The 20,174-nt window shown below is 46.7% G+C and overlaps 1 protein-coding gene across 2 annotated transcripts in view; it reads right to left on the bottom strand.

Moving 5' to 3' along the window:
* PDGFRA (platelet derived growth factor receptor alpha) overlaps positions 1–20,174 on the bottom strand; it is a 46,321-nt gene that overhangs the window by 19,177 nt on the left and 6,970 nt on the right. For both annotated transcript variants that reach the window (XM_023515990.1, XM_023515991.1), the window contains exons 2-12: positions 16,779–16,839; positions 14,670–14,987; positions 11,653–11,913; positions 10,526–10,656; positions 8,025–8,196; positions 7,744–7,933; positions 5,080–5,195; positions 3,869–3,995; positions 2,548–2,741; positions 1,448–1,542; positions 1,103–1,235 (exon numbers count right to left, since the gene is read on the bottom strand). In XM_023515990.1, coding sequence (XP_023371758.1) covers positions 1,103–1,235; positions 1,448–1,542; positions 2,548–2,741; positions 3,869–3,995; positions 5,080–5,195; positions 7,744–7,933; positions 8,025–8,196; positions 10,526–10,656; positions 11,653–11,913; positions 14,670–14,987; positions 16,779–16,827 — 1,786 coding nt within the window. In that variant the 5' untranslated portion in view covers positions 16,828–16,839. The remainder of the gene's footprint in view (positions 1–1,102; positions 1,236–1,447; positions 1,543–2,547; positions 2,742–3,868; positions 3,996–5,079; positions 5,196–7,743; positions 7,934–8,024; positions 8,197–10,525; positions 10,657–11,652; positions 11,914–14,669; positions 14,988–16,778; positions 16,840–20,174) is intronic.

The following is a 20,174-nucleotide window of genomic DNA, read 5'->3' as shown; positions in this document are numbered from 1 at the left end:
GCTTTGCTTCATGTCAGGGGACACAGAAGGTGACCATCCCTACCCCAGGGAGCCCAAAGTCTAAGGGGACCTTTCCCAGGGTGTCAGTGTCCCCAGGGATAGCCTCGCCAGGCAAAGCCTCAGCTCATAAGAGACTGTCAGCCCACGTGCCTCTGATCGCCAGCCCGTGTTGGTGAAGTGTCCCTGGGAAGGGGCTGCTTCACCAGCCACCCAGCAGCAGCCAGGAACGGAGACCGAAAAACGCCTCTTGGCACATTAGGGACTGTGCCCTCTGCCCCAAACTTTATTACTTTTTAACTTCCCTAAGCTCCTTGTCCCTTTCTGAGAAAGGGACACTAAGAAAGCTTAGCTATGAGCACTTGCAACTGGGGGCACCTCGGGTCCCTTGCATTTCAGTTGCAGCGACCCTCCGGAAAGACCTACACTGCTGTGCACTCTGGGAAGATACAGGTGGGGGTTCAAACTGGGGTCTGGCATCTTTCTAGACTGTTCCTCAGGACACAACCTCTGCCTCCTTTGTTTGCTGTTGTCTTGTTTTCATTCATTCTGAATGTGACTTTTAAAAAAAACTGTCTTGGACTAAAGCTTCATATACTTGGTCTCAGACCAAGCTTGTGATAAGTTGGCTTGCTTATTTTTACATATTTTGCTTTAAAATATACCTATATTTTTACATCCGACACTCTAATCATATATAAAGCAGCATCACATGCGTCCTCAGAGTGTGCTGCTTCTGAAGGCACCCATTCACTTCTCATCTGCTCCTTTTCAGTCACAGAGATTCATCCCATTTTAATTTGTGTCACTTCCAAAGCAAAGCTATTTTGGTGAGTATAGTTGCCAGGCCCCTCCACATTCTCTTCTCCTTTTGTAAAATTTTCTTTAACCATAATTTGTTATGGAATGAGATTTTAAAAAAAAATCATTGCAGCGATCCAATTAACTTATTGTCAAGATAGAAATATATTTCTGAAAGCAAGTTTCTACTGCATTGCTCTCACTGAGCACAAATTGGGCTCCTCTATTCTCCCAGAGGCCGGAAAATGGCAAAGATGCCCGCGTGTGGGAACGGAGTCCTGGGAGACCAGCCCCCAGCGCTTACCAAGCACGAGTCCATCTCTTGGAAACTCCCATCTCGAGTCGTAAGGCAGTTGCATTGGGTCCACATAAATATATTCATGTCCATCAGGGCTGATTGACTCGATGACCCTCCAGCGAATTTCATACCTCGGTTTCTATAAATGACCAGGACAGGTAACTAGTGAATTACTAAAGTCCCAGTGCACCAAACTCCACCACAGCAGCGAAGTGACTGGGCACACGGTGGGGTCCAACAACACTCAGGCCACGTGTGACGACCGGGCTCTCCCTCTGGGTCAGGTACTGACTGAGGTGGCTACTCCTGTTCTTACTGCCTTTAAAGACTTTTAGTTGAGAAAATACCCACCTGCTTCCAGATGACGACCAGGACAATGAGTGAAATGATCACAATCACCAACAGCACCAGAACCGCGGCTGCCACCGTGAGTTCAGAACGCAAGGCTAGGGGACGAGAGGGAGTGGCAGGGTGAGAACCGTCCTCACAGACATGCAGGGGGGCAGGAAGGCCGGGGCGGCTGCGTCTGCGCCGGGATCCCCCACGGCTGGTGGTAAGTGAAGGCCGCCTGGCTCTTCCTAGAGACAGGACACCATCTTTCAAACATCTACACCTGGGGCACTAAGACCATTCTTCCCCAAGATGAGAAAGGAAAGAAATTCAGTCAGGGAAGCGCAATACTTTCTCCAAAGGAGAAAGCATCTCTCTCTTTTGGACAGAGTTTGAATAGGCAAAATAAAGATTGCTAAATGAGATCAGAGCTACTGTACATCCATGTAGAAACTTCTACTTCATACCCTTGATTATAAAGGTTATTGTGAAAGATTATATTTGGTTTTATTTTTTTGGAAACAGAGTCTTACTCTGTTGCCAGGCTAGAGTGTGGTAATGTCACAGCTCACAGAAACCTCAAATTCCTGGGCTCAAGAGATCCTCCTGCCTCAGCCTCCCAAATAGCTGGGACTACAAGTGCCTGCCATGATGCCTGGCTAGTTTTTCTGCTTTTAGTAGAGATGGGGTCTCACTCTTATTCAGGCTGGTCTTGAACTCCTGAGCTCAAGCAATCTATCAACCTCAGCCTCCCAGAGTGCTAGGATTACAGGTGGGAGCCACCAGGCCTGGCCTGAGACACTGCATTTTGCTGATACTGCTTTTGGCTTAATTCTTGTTGGGAGGAGATGATAAGACAGAAGATCCGCCCTCCCCACCCCCATCCATAAGCAGATCCTGAGAGTAAAGAGACCAGGGAGCTGGATCATCAGCCACACATTTGCCAAAGGGCATCTGTAAGGTGCTGTTTTAAATCTGAACCTGAGAGTAAGATCCAGATGCCCCTAAGAGCATTCACGGCCTTGGGGCCTTCATTCCTACGGGACCCTCTTTGGGATTCAGTGGCCTGTTCTAGAGGACAGGGCTCAGCTGCCAAGCTGTCCAGTTGTGCAGAGACTCACTGGGCGCCACCAGCTTCAGTTCTCGGTTCTCAGCCCCCAGGAGGTTCTTGGCCAGGCATCGAACTGCAATGGTCTCTTCCACCTTGGCGAATGTCACTCGGCCCTCTACTGTGCTCCTGTCCTGTGCATGGAGCTCTGTGACCATGTTGGAGACGTTGGTGGCCAAGACCGTCCATGAAGTTTCATTGTTACACCTAAAGAAAAGAAGGGCTTAAGCATACGGCCAATGATGGAGAGTCACGGAGGTGAGCAGAGCTGTTCTGCACGTGGGCACTACAGGCTGACTTTCTTATTAGATGTGCAGATTTAACATCAAGATGTGTTTGCACATGCTCAGGAGGGAACAACTGGTGCTTCAATTACTCAAAACTAACCATTAAGGAGGCAGAGAGAAGCAAGTGTAGTAAATTTACTGGCGACCATTCCCCAGTCTTGAACCTCTGAGCAAACGGAGCGGCTCAACTTCAAGCAGGTTTAAGGATCCAAATTTCCCACCCCTTCAAAAAGGCCTAGAGTCCACCCACCTCCCTTGCCACCCACACTGGCCAGAGCGCCTGAGGTCACGAGGGCTGGAGCAAATCTCTGGGTGGCATTACGTCTAAGACCTTGATTCCAGCTCCAGTCTGGAATCCACCAGCGCTCCAGTCAACACCCAAGCCCACCTGCATCAGCCCTAGGAGAGGACGGGACCAGGAGTCTCAGCCTTCAGGAAGAAACACGAGGCTTCTTGGGGGGGAGTGTGGACACGTAGCCAAGTGTCCTTTTAGAATGGGGGGAAGGGCAGTGCCTGTGGCTCAAAGGAATAGGGCGCTGGCCCCATATGCCAGAGGTGGCGGGTTCAAACCCAGTCCCGGCCAAAAGCTGCAAAAAAAAAAAATGGAACAGGAGGAAGGAGGAGCTGGTGAGGTGAGTTGAGTCCCACCAACAGCAGCTGGGAGGAGGTGTGAGCCATCACGTGGGCACTATCGTCACTGATGTTCCCCAAATAAGGAATGAGAGGTAAAAATAGGGGTGAGGGTAGTCAAAATTCTCCTAGGATAGTGGTTCTTAACATTCCTCTTTTTTCAGATTAGAGACCCTTCCAGAGTCTGGCAAGAGCCATGAACCTTCTCCTCCAGCTGTTTGTGAACACAGCTCTGACTCTGGGGTCCACGCTCAGAACCCTACCTTGCCACTTAGGGGAAATGTGAGCCTTGGGCCAGATGAGAATCACAAATATCAAAAAAAGGCCAACAAAAGAAATAAAAGGTATGTGAGGCCCTTTGTGTCCAGGAGGAAGTACTCTGACCACAAAGAAAGAAGAAACATCTGGTTTGCATACTTCTTAATATCCTTGCAAATCAGCCACTCGATATCAGGAAGGGGTGTGCCTTCAGCCGTGCACCTCACGGTCTGTCCCCCCGTGGAGCCGTGGTGGTCATCAACCAGGTCCAGGATGGACGCGGGCACTGCAAGACACAGAAAGAAGCCGCACTGAGCAGAGCGCGTCCCAGAATGTGCAGGTGCCAGAGAGAGATGTGAGGTCAGAGCCTGTCCCCCTGGCACCAGAACCGCCCTGGAGGGGCTGAAACCAGTTGTGTGGGTCACACTCCGGTTCAGACAGACCCACTTGGCTAAGAGTATTTTCACAGTTTCAATGTTTGGGGATTTGTGTCTGTGATGTTTTAAGTCTACAGTGAAGAAAGTGAAAAATTCCTACAATTGTTTGGCTTGAAAGGCAAGGAAGCGCTTGTGTCCCTGGGTTAGACGTGAAATAGGTTCTGTCGGGTTGTTCTTCACTTGGATTTGTGTGCGAGTTGGAACAGGTACATTTCCCCATTATCTGGAACAGCCCCTCCCATAACTGTGAGTCACACGTCAGGCAGATGTTTGTAACTCGGGGACTGCTGTGTATTAAAACTTGGGATTCAGCTAAAGTATACCCTAAGACAGCATTCACTAAGTGCACCTCTGGGATATTATGAGGTTCTAAAGGTTCTCTTTTTAATCCATGGTCAAGTACATTAGAGATGTGCTAATATTGTATCACAGATTGGCTATGAGACTCAGATGAGCCTGCCTAGGACAGGACATGGCACACAGTAGAGACTCAGGGAATAAGTGCTGAACTTGAACGTAAATGGACTCGGGCACTCCATTCCGGTAGGGTCCACTGTACAATGTCTACAAGGGAAGCTAAGCAACACCCTCCAGGACAATTCAAACTCATCTGGACCAAAGAAATCCCTTCCCTCTTCTCAGAATTGGAGGTGCCATATTGAGAAACAGGTGCGAAGCAAGCTGGTGGAAACTGGGAATTCCCTGAATGCTCCTGAGTAACCCAGAATGTCCCATAAATACCTGAATTCATGAGTCCAACAAAGCCACCCCTGACAGTGACAGCTCCAGCCTCACCCTGTAACTGTGACTTCTCCCCCACGAAGTGCGAGCAAAGTGCCAGGCTCTCTCTGGGGGACACTCCCTGACTCTGCCAGGCTCTCTCTGGGGGACACACCCTGACTCTAGCATCACCTTCCTACTGCCTTTACGCACCTTGAGTTAACAGTTCGAACGTATAGCTCTTCGTGTCATCTTCATTTTGAACCACAATGGTATAATGGCCACTGTCTTCTTCCTTAGCACGGATCAGCTTCAACTTACTTCGATACCTTAAAAGAAAAGGACTTTCTTTCAACAATAGCTCAATGAATTCCAATCATCTAGGCAATGACAGCTGTAAGTTAAATTTTAATTTTGTAAAAAGCAAAACCACCTTTTGTTATTGTCTGTGTCATCACCTTCCTGGGATTCTTAACACCCTGTCTGTGTGCTGCACATCTGAATCGTAGGCACATCTCTTACGAGGGAAAACCAGACCTTTTCAGAGGAGCAATGGCCACCCCCACGAGCTATCAGCTCCCCTAAGGCCTGACTTCTGAATGGGAAAGAAACACAACCTACCAGCTTTTCTTTAAAAACAAAAAAACTTTGATTTTTACCTTTTAAAAACATATTTGCCTTCCCTTATTTAGGCGATTCAGCCAAACAATGGCACACCACTGGACGAAAGAATGAGGATGCCGTATGTATCAAATACGGACAGGTCCCCAGGACATAACATTCCTTCTTGCTCATATTTGCTTAAAGAAATGCAAAAGTTTCCTAAGAACCTAATGAAACTAACAAAGGTATTTCCCTAAGGGGAAGAGAGAGGGGCTGGACAGATGTCGTGAGAGTGGGGCTTCTTATAACCCATCCCTTTATGTTTGCTAGTTTCTAAAGCATGGGATTCTGTTGCCTATTCAAAAGAATAAGTTATAAGTTATAAAAAATCCACCTCTTCATACTTTATCGAAGGAAAGTGTCCCCAAAAGATCGTTCACGTGTATTACGAATGGCTTTGCTGTGTGTGTGTGTAAATGCAAATGGCTTTGGCTGTGTGTGCACACGCATGTGTGCATGATCATTTCACATGTATTACAAATGGCTTTGGCTGTGTGTGTGTGTGTGTGCGCGTGTGCAAGTGTGCATAAATCCATCTAGTTGTCCTTTATAAAGCACTGCAGTGTGGAGAAACCACCGGAAGGAAGAAGGAGCACATTGGTTGTGGAGCAGGGAGAACACAGGTGTTCTCATTAAAATTCTCCATGCCTTGGTTTCCCTATGGGTAAAATGTGATAACTATACACACAGCACAGAATCATTCTGAGGATTCATTAAATGAGATGGCACATGTGAAAGCATTTTCTAGACACAAAAGCACTCTGTAAACGCTGGGCAGTAGGATGGGTGACAAAGGCAGGCTGGCGTGGCTCATCCTCTGCTTCAGGCTTATTTCCTTATGTCCCCTTCGGCACACGGGGACTGCTGGTTTGCCAAATGAGCCCCTGCCTTTCATTGTTCATTCTTGTTCAGCCAAGAAAGCCAGTGGATCCATTAGTTTTAAGTTCCTTGAAGCCAGATACCCCATCCGGCATGTCCATCCTCATATCCTCTTGCCCCAAAGAGGAATTAAAAATATATGGGCTGAAGGATTCTTAAATCACCGTAATAGGTGTCTTGCCAAAGCCATTCAGTTGGCGACCCTGTCTCGTCACTGCAGATAGCACTCTGGTGTGTGTTTGAGGCACAGGCTGTGTGGGCATCACCCTGTCCTCTGTGTGGGCATCACCCTGTCCCTGCCTCGCAGCCTCATGGAAAGCGCCCAGTGGACGCTCCCCACCTCACTGTGCACCTCCACGTCGTGTCATCAGAAAGCCCTCCAAGTTGGGACCCCACCTCATTTTGCCATCACTGTTCTGGAGAGGTCATAAAATTCCATTTCTCAGACATTGCTTCTCAGGTACACATGAATTTAGTTCAGCAAGAAGAAAGCAAATCCTGAGGTTAAGTGAACTGATGAGAAAGGTTTGGTTCTCCCTTTTCCCGAGGGCTTGAAATACAGGGCTGACTTTCGTCTCTCTGGGATGATTTCAGACAAAGGTTCCGGGCTGAATTTGCCAGGCCCTTCAAGATGCAGCCTCTGACTCTTGGGTCCTAATCCAAGGTTAAAACTACAAGAAACCTCAAGATACCATCAGATCCAATTCCTAGCTTTGAAAGATGTAAGATATAGTTTATCCTATGTTGTAGATGAGGAAACTGAGGCTGAGGGGTGATTTACCCAAACCTCCACCATTAGCTAAGAAAGAATAATCTACACTCTGATCAAAATGCAAGGATCCCAAAAGATTCCCTGACCAAAGCCGGCCAGCCCCTCCTGTCATTTCCTGTGGAGGCCCCAAATGGAGCAAATGTGTTCCCAATTAAGTCAATGATGTTTTGTTTCATGTAAGTTGATGTGATAATTGCCTCACATGTAAAATCCCCAAACATGGCTACTTGCAATATGGATAGTGAACACAAGAAATATAGTCAGTCCAGCGGGGTCCAACTTCACTCTTCCTCCACCCTTAGCTGAACCCAAGGACCTGTCTTTCACTGGGGGCCAGAGCTTCTTAATTCTTCTTTCTTCTCATTTTATCATTAAATACTCACCAGGATACTATTACCACATGGCAATGTTATAATTAAAGGGACTCAATTTCAAGCATCTCTTAACTGAGATTGCCATGTTTTACAGACTGGCTTTGGTTTGGGTTGTAAGACTCCCACAAACCTCAGTCTATGCAGGACACATGCTGAAAAGAGGCCTACTCGAGAAGAATGTCCCTTTACCTTATTTCCTGAATCTTTTCCACATCGGTGGTGATCTCCGTGAGATTCTCAATCAGAGTCAGGTTGTCCTTCAGCCAGGATATCCTGGGAGGCGGGTAGGCCTGCACGTCCACCACGAAGTGCTTCACTTCATGCAGGTTGACGGCCTCCAAGTGGCTGAAGGTGGGTTTGATTTCAATGAACCCTTTCTCTGTACAGGGAAGAGTTTCCATTAAATAAGGATTACCGCATATGGGTCCCGGGCAGCGTAGACGACTGACATTTTAGAAAGCGGGATGTACCGTGAACAGAAATGGTGACTCTCTTCATTTCTTTCACCTCCTTGGTAGCCTGGCGAGCAGCACATTCGTAATCACCGCTGTCTTTCACTGTGGCCTTGGGGACGCTCAACGTGTACACCAATTTAATGGACGGCATTTTGATTTCATCCAGCCTGGTGATGCCTTTGCCTTTCTACAGCAGAAGAGGAAGAAAACCAACTTGTCAAAAGCTGGCTCCTAGGAGGGAGCACTAACGGATGTGTCAGTGTAGGGTCATCGCTGTGATGACGTCACACAGTTGTAACCACAGGATGGCGGGGATATTGGCAATGGCACAGACACTTTCACCTATGGGGGCTACATAGGGACTCCTTGGACCTCCTGCTCAGTTTTCCTGTGAACCCAAAACCAGTCTAAAAAGTCTAAAAAAAAAAATCTAACTCCTTAGAAAATCATGTTTTAAAAGCATATTTTGGCTTGGCGCCTGTGGCTCAAGTGGCTAAGGCGCCAGCCACATACACCTAAGGTGGCAGGTTCGAATCCAGCCCGGGCCCACTAAACAACAATGATGGCTGCAACCAAAAAAAATAGCCAGGCATTGTGGTGGGTGCCTTTGGTCCCAGCTACTTGGGAGGTTGAGGCAGGAGACTCGCTTGAGCCCAGGAGTTGGAGGTTGCTGTGAGTTGTGATGCCATAGCACTCTACCCAGGGGGACAGCTTGAGGCTCTGTCTCAAAAAAAAAAAAAAAAAAAAGCATATTCAATGTCACATGTAAAGTGTTCGTGCTGCAAAGGATATGATAAAATACGATGTAAAGACTAACACCTATTAATTATTAAACTCTTATCTATGTATAAAAAAGACTTAAAGGATTTATCTCCCTAAAATAGAAACAGGGATACTCAGGAAAATAGTTTTTCCTCTGCTTTTTTCCTTTATTTTTTAATTTAATTTAATTTTGAGACAAAGTCTCACTCTGTCACCCCTGAGTAAAGTTCTGAGGCATCACAGCTCACATCAACCTCAAACTCCTGGGATGAAGCCATCCTCTTGCCTCAGCCTCCCAAGTAGTTGGGACTACAGGTGCCCACCACCACATCTGGCTAGTTTTTCTATTTTTAGTATGGATGGGGTCTTATTCTTGCTCAGGCTGGTCTTGAACTCCTGAGCTCAGGCAATCCACCCACCTTGGCCTCCCAGAGTGCTAGGATTACGGGTGTGAGCCACTGTGCCTGGCCATAGCTTTTCCTCTGTATGTCTGTAAGTTTTGGCAATAAACCTGCCTTATATTTTAAAAATCCAAATTTTTAAAAAAGTAATCACTAATCTATGTTGCTCTCTCTCTCAAAAAAAAATGTATTTTATGAAACAGCATTTTGGTTATAGATCTGTGAGCCAAATAGCATGTACTTGGGTTCAGAAAAACTCTGTCTCCCATTATGAACAGAAAGAAGTATTTACATTTTAAGGATTAAAGGCCATCAAGTCAAGTATGAACAGAAAACTCAAACCACTTCATATTTCAGGGAAGATGTACACAGATGGGACAATGGATGTTTCTTCCACAGTGAAGTTTATAAGGCAGTGGGGGAAATGCCCCCTTCCGATCAGATGCCCCCGGAACAACGGAAGGATAGCAGTAAACGCATAAGGAAGAGAATTAGATAGAGGGAAGCAGAGAAACGCATAGGAGAGAAAGCCATCAAACGCCAAGAAGAGTGGGGAACAGAAATCACAGGTTAGGAGTGAAGGGGAAACACGTATGTTATGTAGATTTTGTTCTCCATGAGGCCACTGTACTGAACACTGTCAATCATTCCTGCATGGGGTTCACAGCCCCTTACACCCAGTTCCGTACACGCTTACCATGGCGCACCAGACCCAGTGTGTACATCTCAGTGGCCTGGGTGGCTCTCCTCCCCCCTTCCACTCTCCATGCCTCCCCTCTCCCTCCTTCCTGCATGGACCAGCTTCTGGCACAGTGCTCGGGATTGGAGACAGCACCAAAGCTTTGCCGAATGACTACAAGGTGCCGGCTCACTGAATGTAGCCAGGCTGTGACCAGGCAGGTCAGGGGCAGAGCAGGAAGACTCAGTACTGTCCTGGGAACCAACCAAGCAGAAAAGGAAGTGGGGTGGGCAGCCAACAGCCCCTGACGCTTCAAGCCCAAAAGCACGGGAGCCCAGACAGCGGAGGATGGACGGCTGCCTCGGCAGCTAGCAAAGGAGAAAATCTAGTCATCTGTTGCTTTTCCTATTTTCTGGGTTTGTTGCCACAGAACCTTCCTATTTCTTTCTGATTTCTGAAAAAGAAGACTCAGTGCACACCCTTCATGTACCCTGAAGGCCTCGGTCCAGCTATTATCACCTCAAACCACCCCATTGATCAAGGAGCCTTGAAGTCCATCTAGTCACATGTGCTCACTGTGAGGGGGGACGTTAAGGTCGAGAGAAGCTCAGGGGCAGCTGGGACTCTGAGTCCACTGCGCTCTGCTCCCCCCACTCCACATCTTAGCCACCTACCATTTCTCCGGGGTACGTCCACTTCAGGTCAACCACTTCATTGTTAAAGACAGCACAGGTGACCTCGATGGTTTCTCCTGCCTTGTACACAGTTTTGAGAGCTTTCATTTCTAGATCCAGTTCTGATGTTGCTAGGAAAAAAAGAACATATACACGGGCCTAAAAACCCACAGGACACAGCCAGGAGCTAGTAAGGGTCGGGTTGGTTTATTTGTTTCTTTAAAAAAAAAAAAAACCCTAAAAAATGAACTGCAAACTAGTTTGATCAAGACAAACTTCAGAAAATCTCAGAAATCTTCATTTTGAATTGGTGTACACTTTGACATGTAGTTATAATACAAAAACACAAAGTAATAATTATAGTAAAAATCGATTAAACAAAAGTCGGCACTCTTGAGCGTTGGGTCAGTTGTGGCTACACTCTTCAGCCATCACCTTGACCCATGTGTTTATCCAGTCAGTCAATCCACCCTGGCTAGGCCCCTTGCTCCTGCCCCATCATTTCTTATTTCTCTCTTCCACTCTGCTCCTGGGTTATTCTCAGCACTTTCCCAGAGCCTAGCACAGTGCCCGGCACAAAAGCAGCCAGCGTCTGATTTTAAAATGGCACACTCCTGCGGCTGCCATCTCTCCACGTAGACTAGGCAGGCAAAACATATCTGCGGACCCCATTCATACTAACCACCACACCAAAGGGAGGAAGTCTACAATCTCCCTCTGAATTGAAGTCACTTTTCTTAAGTTACTAAAATTAATCTAGGCATCCAACCACCACCCCCCGCCCCGGCTTATGTTTGTTCTTAGGCCTGCTATAGTCAGGAATGTGAACAAAGCAATAAGAGGCTTATGCAAGAAAGAATTCCTTATAGCATTTTGAAACTAATTAACGAAACACAAACTCTTCCATAGGTCAGCAAGCTGTAGCCTTCAGTAATTTTAAGCTTATATTATTATATAGCCACAGAGGTCAGCCTGATACTGTATTAGGTAGGGTCCTGAATCCCCAAATTGGAATTCAGAATCTCTAACACCAGGATGGTGGTTTTAAAAAAAAAAAAAAAACATCTACATGCATCTGATGATTTTGCTGGTTACTCCTATTTAAAGCAGAAAGAGGATATGAATACCTTTCAAGGCATAAACATTAAACGGGATGGTCTGGAACTTCTTTCCGTTGACGGTGGCCTCACAGACATAGGGCCCGACAGTGAAGGTCCCGTTAAAGCCCTGTCTGCTGTCATAGGAAGCAGGTACCACCCCCTCGCTGTTATGTAAGGTGACGGGAGTCTCAGGATCAGTCGTGCGACAAGGAATGATGGCGGAGTCATCATCCTCCACGATGACTAAATAGTCGGTCATTCCCAGAGGTACGAAGGCTACATCTGGGTCTGTGGTTTAAAAAAGAAACACTGTATTGAGCATTAGTTTCACCTTTACACACATACCCAGAAAAATTATCCCATTGGCATTATTCTTTTTTTAAAATTTTCAGATTGATATGAGGGTACAAACATTTAGGGCACATTGTTTTTGTCTCTAAGGTAAGTCCAAGTTGTAGGTGAGCCCTTCACCTGGGGGCTGTACACCCTCACATTGTGCACAGTAGTGAGAATTTCCACTGGTGTTATTCTTACTAGGTACGATTTATACTTTAAGGAGATTTGTCCCACTGCCATTAGTCATCGTGACAGCTTAGAAAGAGACTGTAAAGTACCCTGAATCCCATAAATGCATCAATGTACAAAGTTATGATTTAATAAAAAAGAAAGAGATTGTAAAGTATGAATAACACCAAACTGCATGGACCAGACCAAAAATACCAACAATAAATATAAACACTAGCCAGGAATCTAGATCGAATTTAAGCAACAACTTAACCAAAAATGGACAATAAGATAGTAGAGCCAATTCTGCTCAAGACAAGAAAAAATATTCATAATTTTCAAATTATGGAAGGCTTAAAAAACTCCTATCATCTATTGTCAGCAATATTGAGAAGAAACACAGAAATATATTCATGAAAAAGTAGTCCTTTGGCGGGCGTGGTGGCTCACACCTATAATCCTAGCACTCAGGGAGGCCAAGGAAGGTGGATCACCTGAGCAGGAGCGAGACTCCATCTCTAAAAAAAAAAGCCAGGTGTCATGGTAGATGCCTATAGTCCCAGCTACTTGGGAGGCTGAGGATCACTTGAACCCAGGAGTTTGAGGTTGCAGTGAACGATGATGCCATGGCACACAACCCCAGGGCAAATGAGTGAGACTCTGTCTCAAAAAAAAAAAAAAAAAAGCAATAATCCCTTGAGTAATATATAAAATTTATAATTCCATAGTCTGAGAATTTCCTTCCCAAAAGAAAATCAGCTACTTAAGCTACTATGGTAATAAGTACTAAGCATCTCAAGCATCAGCTGCAGAAAAGGCCCCTAAGGCTCCATTATTGCCAACAAAAGATCTCTGCTGGACAGCAGTGCAGGGGCTACCTGGGTGGTGTTTGTGCCGGCAGGAGGGAGGAACAAGAATATTTGTACAGTCTTAGGTGGATCAAAACGTCAGGACTCATGTACCTTCAACAAACCCAGATGCCTACCATTCTCATCACAGCGGGAGGGAAATCCTTCACACTGAGAAGATTTTGCTGAAGGAGCCTAAGTGGGAATGAGGTTGGGGTGATGTTCTAAATGCCCACACTTTTTGAAACAAAATTATTTTATTGTTAAGAAGGAAGGTTGATGGATAAGAGAGTCATGAAAGAAGTGAAGGTCTAAATCACTGGACACCCAGGGTTAGGGAGGATGGGAAGGGAAGTCCATTAAAAAACTGAAAAATAAAAGGCAGAAAATAGAAAAACTAGGCAGGTGTTATAGTGGGCACCTATAGTTCCAGCTACTCAAGAGGCTGAGGCAGGAGGATCACTGAGCATAAGAGTTTGAGGTTGCTGTGACCTATGATGCCACAGCACTGTACCAGGGTGACTGAATGAGATTCTGTCTCAAAAATAAATAAATAAATAACATCAGGGCCTTTTTTTATTAACAGCTAACAGCCAAAAGGCTCCATATACAGACACAGATACTAAATCTTAAATAATAAATAAATAACATCAGGTCTTTTTTATTAACAGCTAACAGCCAAAAGGCCCCCTGTTTTGTGTTGGGTTTTTTTTGGCCAGGGCTGGGTTTGAACCCACCACCTACAGCATATGGAGCTGGCACCCTATCCTTTTGAGCCACAGGTGCTACCCAGATACTGAATCTTAAAGAGTGCACAGGGAATGCTAGGTGGGAGGTGGACCAAATACATCTCAAGTTCATGGCCAAGCTTAGTCAGCTTGCATGGCTGCTGTAAGAAAACACTGCATGTTCCTCAACTACACGGGGCACAGCTGTCTGTCACAGACTAAGGCCACACTCCCCAGGGAAGCCTCCAGCCAATGACTGAGCAGAACTGGGTACAGTCGGCTGGAGGACAGCTGGACCTCCCTTCACCAGCACAGCGTCCAGCACTCATCTGCCTCCTCCCTCCCTCTCCCCTTCACTCAGGGTCACATTTCCCATGCAGTCAGGAGGCTCTCTCAGCCTCTGCAATCCCATCTCATGTCCCCTAATACGACTCTTGTGGGCTTAATTACATCTGCTTCTCAGATGACACAGGATAACATTAGTATGGGATTTCCCCCACCTCAAGTTTATTTAAAAAGAAAAAAAATCCATTCTAATTCATCAAGAGTAAAATCTGAAAAACTAGATTTTTATTTGGAAGATGTCCTGAGCCATCAGCAACTCCGAGATGGAGGCCCCCTATAATTCTGTGTCCCCGACACTTGATGCAGTGCCTGCCACACCGTGAATATTTCTTCAACCTGATTGAACTGAGCAGAAATGAATATATTCCAGATTTTGTATACAATACCGAAAAAGGACATTCCGTGATGATTTTCAAAACTTAACACAGCTCTGAAAGGCTAACAATGAATATTTTTTGATAATGACATTACCAGTGATCTCTGTTTGGGTGTGTTCCCGTGTATTTTTCAGATTTCCTCCAACTGATATTTATTATTTTTATATTTTTAAAAAACCTTAGCACAGTTAGCAGGAGAGTCAATCGGCCCCAGGCGTGGTCCAGGGGACACGTGCACTCACCTGGCACGTAGATGTACACGTGCCGGCCTTCAGGCTCGCCCTCCTCTGTCTGAGTGTGGTTGTAATAGCAGGTGTACAGCCCCGTGTGCGCGGCCGAGGCGTTGGCCACCTCCAGCACCTTCACAAAGAAGCCGCTGTTGTTCTCCTCAGTTCTGACCTCCACACTGGGGTTCTCTTCTTCAGACATGGGGTACTGCCAGCTCACTTCACTCTCCCCAAAGCATCTCAGAGAAAAGGATGAATTCAGCTGCACGACCTTCTCGTTCTCGTTTGGGAGGATCGAAGGGAATGAAAGCTGGCAGAGGATTAGGCCCGGCCCTGCAAAAGGAAACACGCTCTGAATGGGGTGTAGCTGGAAAGGGCGGTCTGGCCCGGAGGACTGAGAGAAGTAACAGTAGCCGCTTATATGAACAACGATCATTTCTACGCAAAAATCCGTTAGCCTGGATGCCCATGAAAGGCGCCCCCTTATAACAGCCACTGCATCTGCTGAGAGCAGCAACCGTTCCAAAGGCCTCAATAGCCCCACCAAGCCTTCTAGATTCCCCCCTCCAGACACTCAAATGGATAGAGGGTGCCTGATCCCAATTCCATATTTCAGACCCTTATGCATGACCACAAAGTATCCCAAGATGGCACAGACTCAAGCACGTATGGTCTTTGTGGTCCAGATTCCCCGCAGAGGTGGTTTCCTTAGTTACAAACGTGGGATGAGGAGAGAGGCAGGGAGCTTGACTGGACAACAAAGTGGATCTGTGCTCAAGAATCATCTGTCTTCCATCACTTACAAGCCCTCTCGCACACTGTGTCTCCCTGATGACTTCCAGGGCCAAGGCAGGACCGTGTAGATTTTAGCTCACAAATAATGAGTAAAGCCCCAAAATGAAAACTCTGAGTTCATCTTAGAGCCTCAAATTTCAGTCTAGCTTTCCTCATCTCTAAAACTGACAGAAGAGCTGTCAGTCTTAATCATGTCTTAATTAGTCATTTATTAATTAATGGTCTCTGACCTCCCTTGGAGCCAGATGTGGGAATCCCACCCAATTTCAGGATGTGGCCGCTGTGACTCCTGAAGCTCAGGACAGCTCTGTGTGCATGTGGGTCACCCCTGCCCCCAGCTGGGCGGACACAGTGCAGCTGAGAAGTGTTGAATCTCTGGTCTTGCTCCACTCCACCACATCTAAATAGATAAGACTCAAAGACACTAAAAGACTGAGTTAATTCCTCAGACTACGAAAGCACTGCTTTCATGGTGAACATCTGTAGTGCATAAAAATCTGGATGAAAACTAAGAAGGCCCAATAAATATTTCAATAAATGGCCCCAATGGCATCCTCCTGCTGGAAAAGACTTAATAGGATTTTTCAAGAGCCAAACAGTCACCTACCAGTTGGTTTCTAAGAGAAAGATACAGGTGGCTCAGAGATTAGCAACTTAAGCATCTTTTATTGAGACAGGTTTGAGTCCCTGGGCAAGTATGTTCTATTTATTCCCTTTGAATATTTTGTTATCATTATTATTATTATTATTCGGCCAGGGCTGCGTTTGAACCCACCACCTCCAGCATATGGGGCCAGTGCCCTACTCCTTTGAGCCACAGGTGCTGCCCCCCTTTGAACATTTTTTTTAAGAGAGTCTCACCATGTTGCCCAGGCTGGAATGCGGTGGCTATTGGCAGACACAATCTTCACACCCTGCGGCCTCTAACGCCCAGCCTCAAGTTATCCTGCCTCAACCTCCCAAGTAGCTGGGATTACAGGTGTCCCACTGCGCCCACTGAATATGGAATGTATCTGATCCACCTCTGCTGAAAGCCCTTGTCCTGGGAAAAGGAAGTGGGTGGTGACTGAATTTAGTATTGTCAGCAGGTACTGACAACATTTCAATGCCAAGATTATACATATACTAAAGCTTCTGGTGGACAGTATTCCTTCTGAAATGGAATTAGTGCAATACAGCAAGGGGACTGAACATTGGTGGTCATTCTAGATAACGTCCTATGGATGCCCTCTTTCTCTTCACTCTTCTGGACTGTGCAAACCCACAGAACACAGAACTTAGGAAATAAGGCAGTCGTGACAACAAACTCAGAGAGGACGGGCACCATACCTGTGAGGAGACAGCCTACGACCAGGAAGGCCCCGTGGGAAGTCCCCATGGCTCTGGAAAACTGCAAAAGTCAAAAAGTCAAACAGAAACGGCGTTAGCTGATAGAAACATCCCTTGAGCCTATTTCACTTTGCATAACGTAAAACATTAACAGCATCATGTTAGTCAAAAATGTCCACGTTTAGCTCATCACCCATTGCACAGGGGTTGCAGCTCCAGCCACATACACTGAGGGTGGCAGGTTCAAACCTGGCCCGGGCCAGCTAAACAACTGCAACAAAAAAATAGCTGCATGTTGTGGCGGGCACCTGTCATCCCAGCTACTTGGGAGACTGAGGCAAGAGAATGGCTTAAGCCCGAGAGTTTGAGGTTGCTGTGAGCTGTAACACCACGGCACTCTACCCAGGGCGAAATAGTGAGACTCTGTCTCAAAAAAAAAAGTGCCCAAGTTTAAGATTTAAAACAGTAAGATGCCTGAGAAGATAGCCTGATAGCCCACTGGGGCCCCACGGTCACAACAGGAGCCACCTGAAGCCAGACCCTCAGACACAGCGTGTTAATTCTGAAAAGTCCCAGAATGTGTCCAAGACAACGGGGGACCTTTTCCTTTTAGAGCTTAAAAATTAAGAAGTGAAAACCAAAGAAATGAGTGCATATATTTTCTCAACTCCATACTAGAGCTGTTTTCATCTCAAATAAGGAGTTCACATCCTCAGCAACTTGGGGAAAGTTGCTTGGGTGGGAACAAACGCCTTCCCCAGTAAGTGTCCTTCTGATGTAGTTGGGGGACTCCCACCAGCCAGTGTCACTGGGAGGCTCAGACTGGGGCTGTCTGGCCAGGTTCTCACAGCGACCCTCACAGAACACGTGAGGAAAGGCAGGACACAGGCACGGGAGGAGGAAGCAGCAACCACAGTAAGAAAAAGGGGGTGGGAGGGGAAGGGCGACTGCCTGCCTGTGTGGGGAGCACACAGCAGACAGCAGGATGAAATTCAGTGGAGGCCGATCATCCGTGCACATGTTAGGGACCAGCATCTGTACAAACCAAGTTCAAGACCTCTCCGATTTCCTACCCAAGAATCTGGGGAAGGGGAGAAACTGAAATTGACTATCCACCTGATACAAAAGGGTAAGAAGTGGACGAAAAGAAAGGAAGGGAGGGAAGAGAAAAGAGAAAACACAATTAAAGAGGGGTCTATCCTGGCAAATGCTCTGAAAAGAGCCCTCTTCTCTAGCTTTCCCTTTTCACACACACCTCCTTCACTTTATGTCCCCGCACGCCCCCATGAAGTCACGGGTGAAAGTGATCTTACTGAAGTCAGCAGAACACCCATCTGTGCACGGGCTCGCAGGTGCTGGGGCTTCTGAGTACCCCAGTTTCAAATGAAGAGGCCACGTTGAGCGGCCTGGGCAGGGGCCCAAGCTTTACCATGAGCCATAATAAATGCACCACCTTAGTCCTGGTCAGGGAGGCACTGGGACCCTGAGCTGCTCCTCAACGCATGCAATGAAGTGAGCCAAATGGGGCTTCATGGGTTCCTTAACTTGGAAACCAAGATGTGTGTACATGACTTCTGAGTAAACGGTCTTTTTTAAAAAGAAAGAAAAGAAAAACTCAATGCATTCCTATGTACCCTTAGCTGGGTTGTTGGGTTTTGCAGTGTTTTGTTGTGGTGGTTGTCTGTTTTGTTTTTGGTTGGAGAGGATCCAGTAAAGAATGTAGTTTTGGGCTGGGCACAGCAGCTCACGCCTGTGAGGCCAGTGCAGGTAGATGAGCTCAGGAGTTGGAGACCAGCCTGAGCAAGAGCAAGACCCCCATCTATAGAACTAGCCAGATGTTGTGGCAGGCACCTATAGTCCCAGCTACTCAGGTGACTGAGGCAAGAGGATTGCTTGAGCCCAGGAATTTGAGGTTGCTGTGACAGAGTGAGACTCTGTCTCAAAAACAAAAAGTAGTTTTTGGTGAGGCCTTCTCATGTGAGTCCGATTTAAGGTGGTCTGCTTGCAGGAATCAGACTTTCCACCAGGAAAAGAAAGGAGGAAAATGAAGAGAGTGAAAAGTGGGATGGTGGTCATGGGAAAGGGCTGGGTTAGAGAGAAAGAGAGAAAGAGAAACGATTGTTCTTTTAACTTATGTATTTTATTTACTTGTTTAGGGATGGGGTCCTGCTCTGCTGCTGAGGCTGAAGTGTGGTGGCTGTTCACAGGTGCAACTATAGCACACTTCAGAGAAACTAATATTTACTACCAAAGTATTCAGGTGTGTGCTATGTTTGTTAAGAACAGATCTGTGATTATTTCAAGTTGATTTTAAAAAGGGCAGTCAAAGCTCAGAGAGCTTTAGCAAATGACCAAAATCACAGAGATGGTGACAGAGCCAGGATTCTGCAGAAGCTGTGCTCTCTCCACGGGCGACGGGGTCCCTCTCAAGGCAAGGCCAGAGTCAGCTGTTTAGCTTCCCTGCACCCCTCTCCCACTATCCCTTTTTTTTTTTTTCAGTTTTTGTGGCTGAGGCTGGGTTTGAACCCACTGCCTCCAGTAGATGGGGTCAACGCCCTACTCCTTGAGCCACAGGCACCGGCTCCCACTATCTCTTAAGGCAAGTTAGCCCTCCCCTTCCTTTTCTGCTCACCACAGCAGGAGAAGCACAATCCCAGCGCTGTGAACCCAAGCACAATTGGCACAATGCTGGCTGGCGGATGCTCCTGAGGTCCCTGCCATGTGCCTGGGATGCGGGGTTTCCACATTGCTGCTGTGGCAGGCACAGCAGGTCCCACAGCCAGGCTGGCCAGCCTGATTTACCACAATTAGCAGTAATGCCTGAGTGTTTGTACATATAAATATCAGCCTCCCCCTGATAATCCACTTAGCAAACTTCAAAGGAGGCCTCCAGAGCCAGCCTGATGTCTTGGATCTTATCACATTTATATCCTGCGTCTCTTTGGCAAGGCTTGCCAAGCGTCATCTTTGCAGTATTCCTGAGCTTGGGGGGGGGGGGGGCTTGCTGCTTTGCCCTGGCCAGGCCTCACCAGATTTCCTTCTGTGCATCCAGATATTGAGGACCCGCTGCCAGGTAGGATTATTTACTGACCCACTAATGAAATGGAAACAGGGCATCTGAACAAGCGGTGATGCAAATACCAAGAATCAACATGTGTTTGCTGAAGATTACAAATTCCCTTCTCTGATAACGCTGCTTCCCTGGATAGAAATCCAGGCGTATTCGTGAGGTCTTGTGTCATTACTCCTCTGTAAATTGGACAATTTACTCATGAATTGAGTAAATTCAGGGAGGGAGTGGATAACAACAGGAGAGATGGAGGTTTCACCCATCTGCTGTCCCTGTGCTGAGGCTCTCTGAGAGTGAGTCTTCATTTCTTTTTTTTTTTTTTTTTT

This window comes from Otolemur garnettii, unplaced genomic scaffold (genome assembly GCF_000181295.1).
Source record: "Otolemur garnettii isolate 467f Iridium unplaced genomic scaffold, OtoGar3 scaffold00083, whole genome shotgun sequence".
In the NCBI taxonomy this organism is placed as follows: Eukaryota; Metazoa; Chordata; class Mammalia; order Primates; family Galagidae; genus Otolemur; species Otolemur garnettii.
Note: the sequence above shows the minus strand (reverse complement) of the source record. Positions and strands in the feature narration are given on the sequence as shown.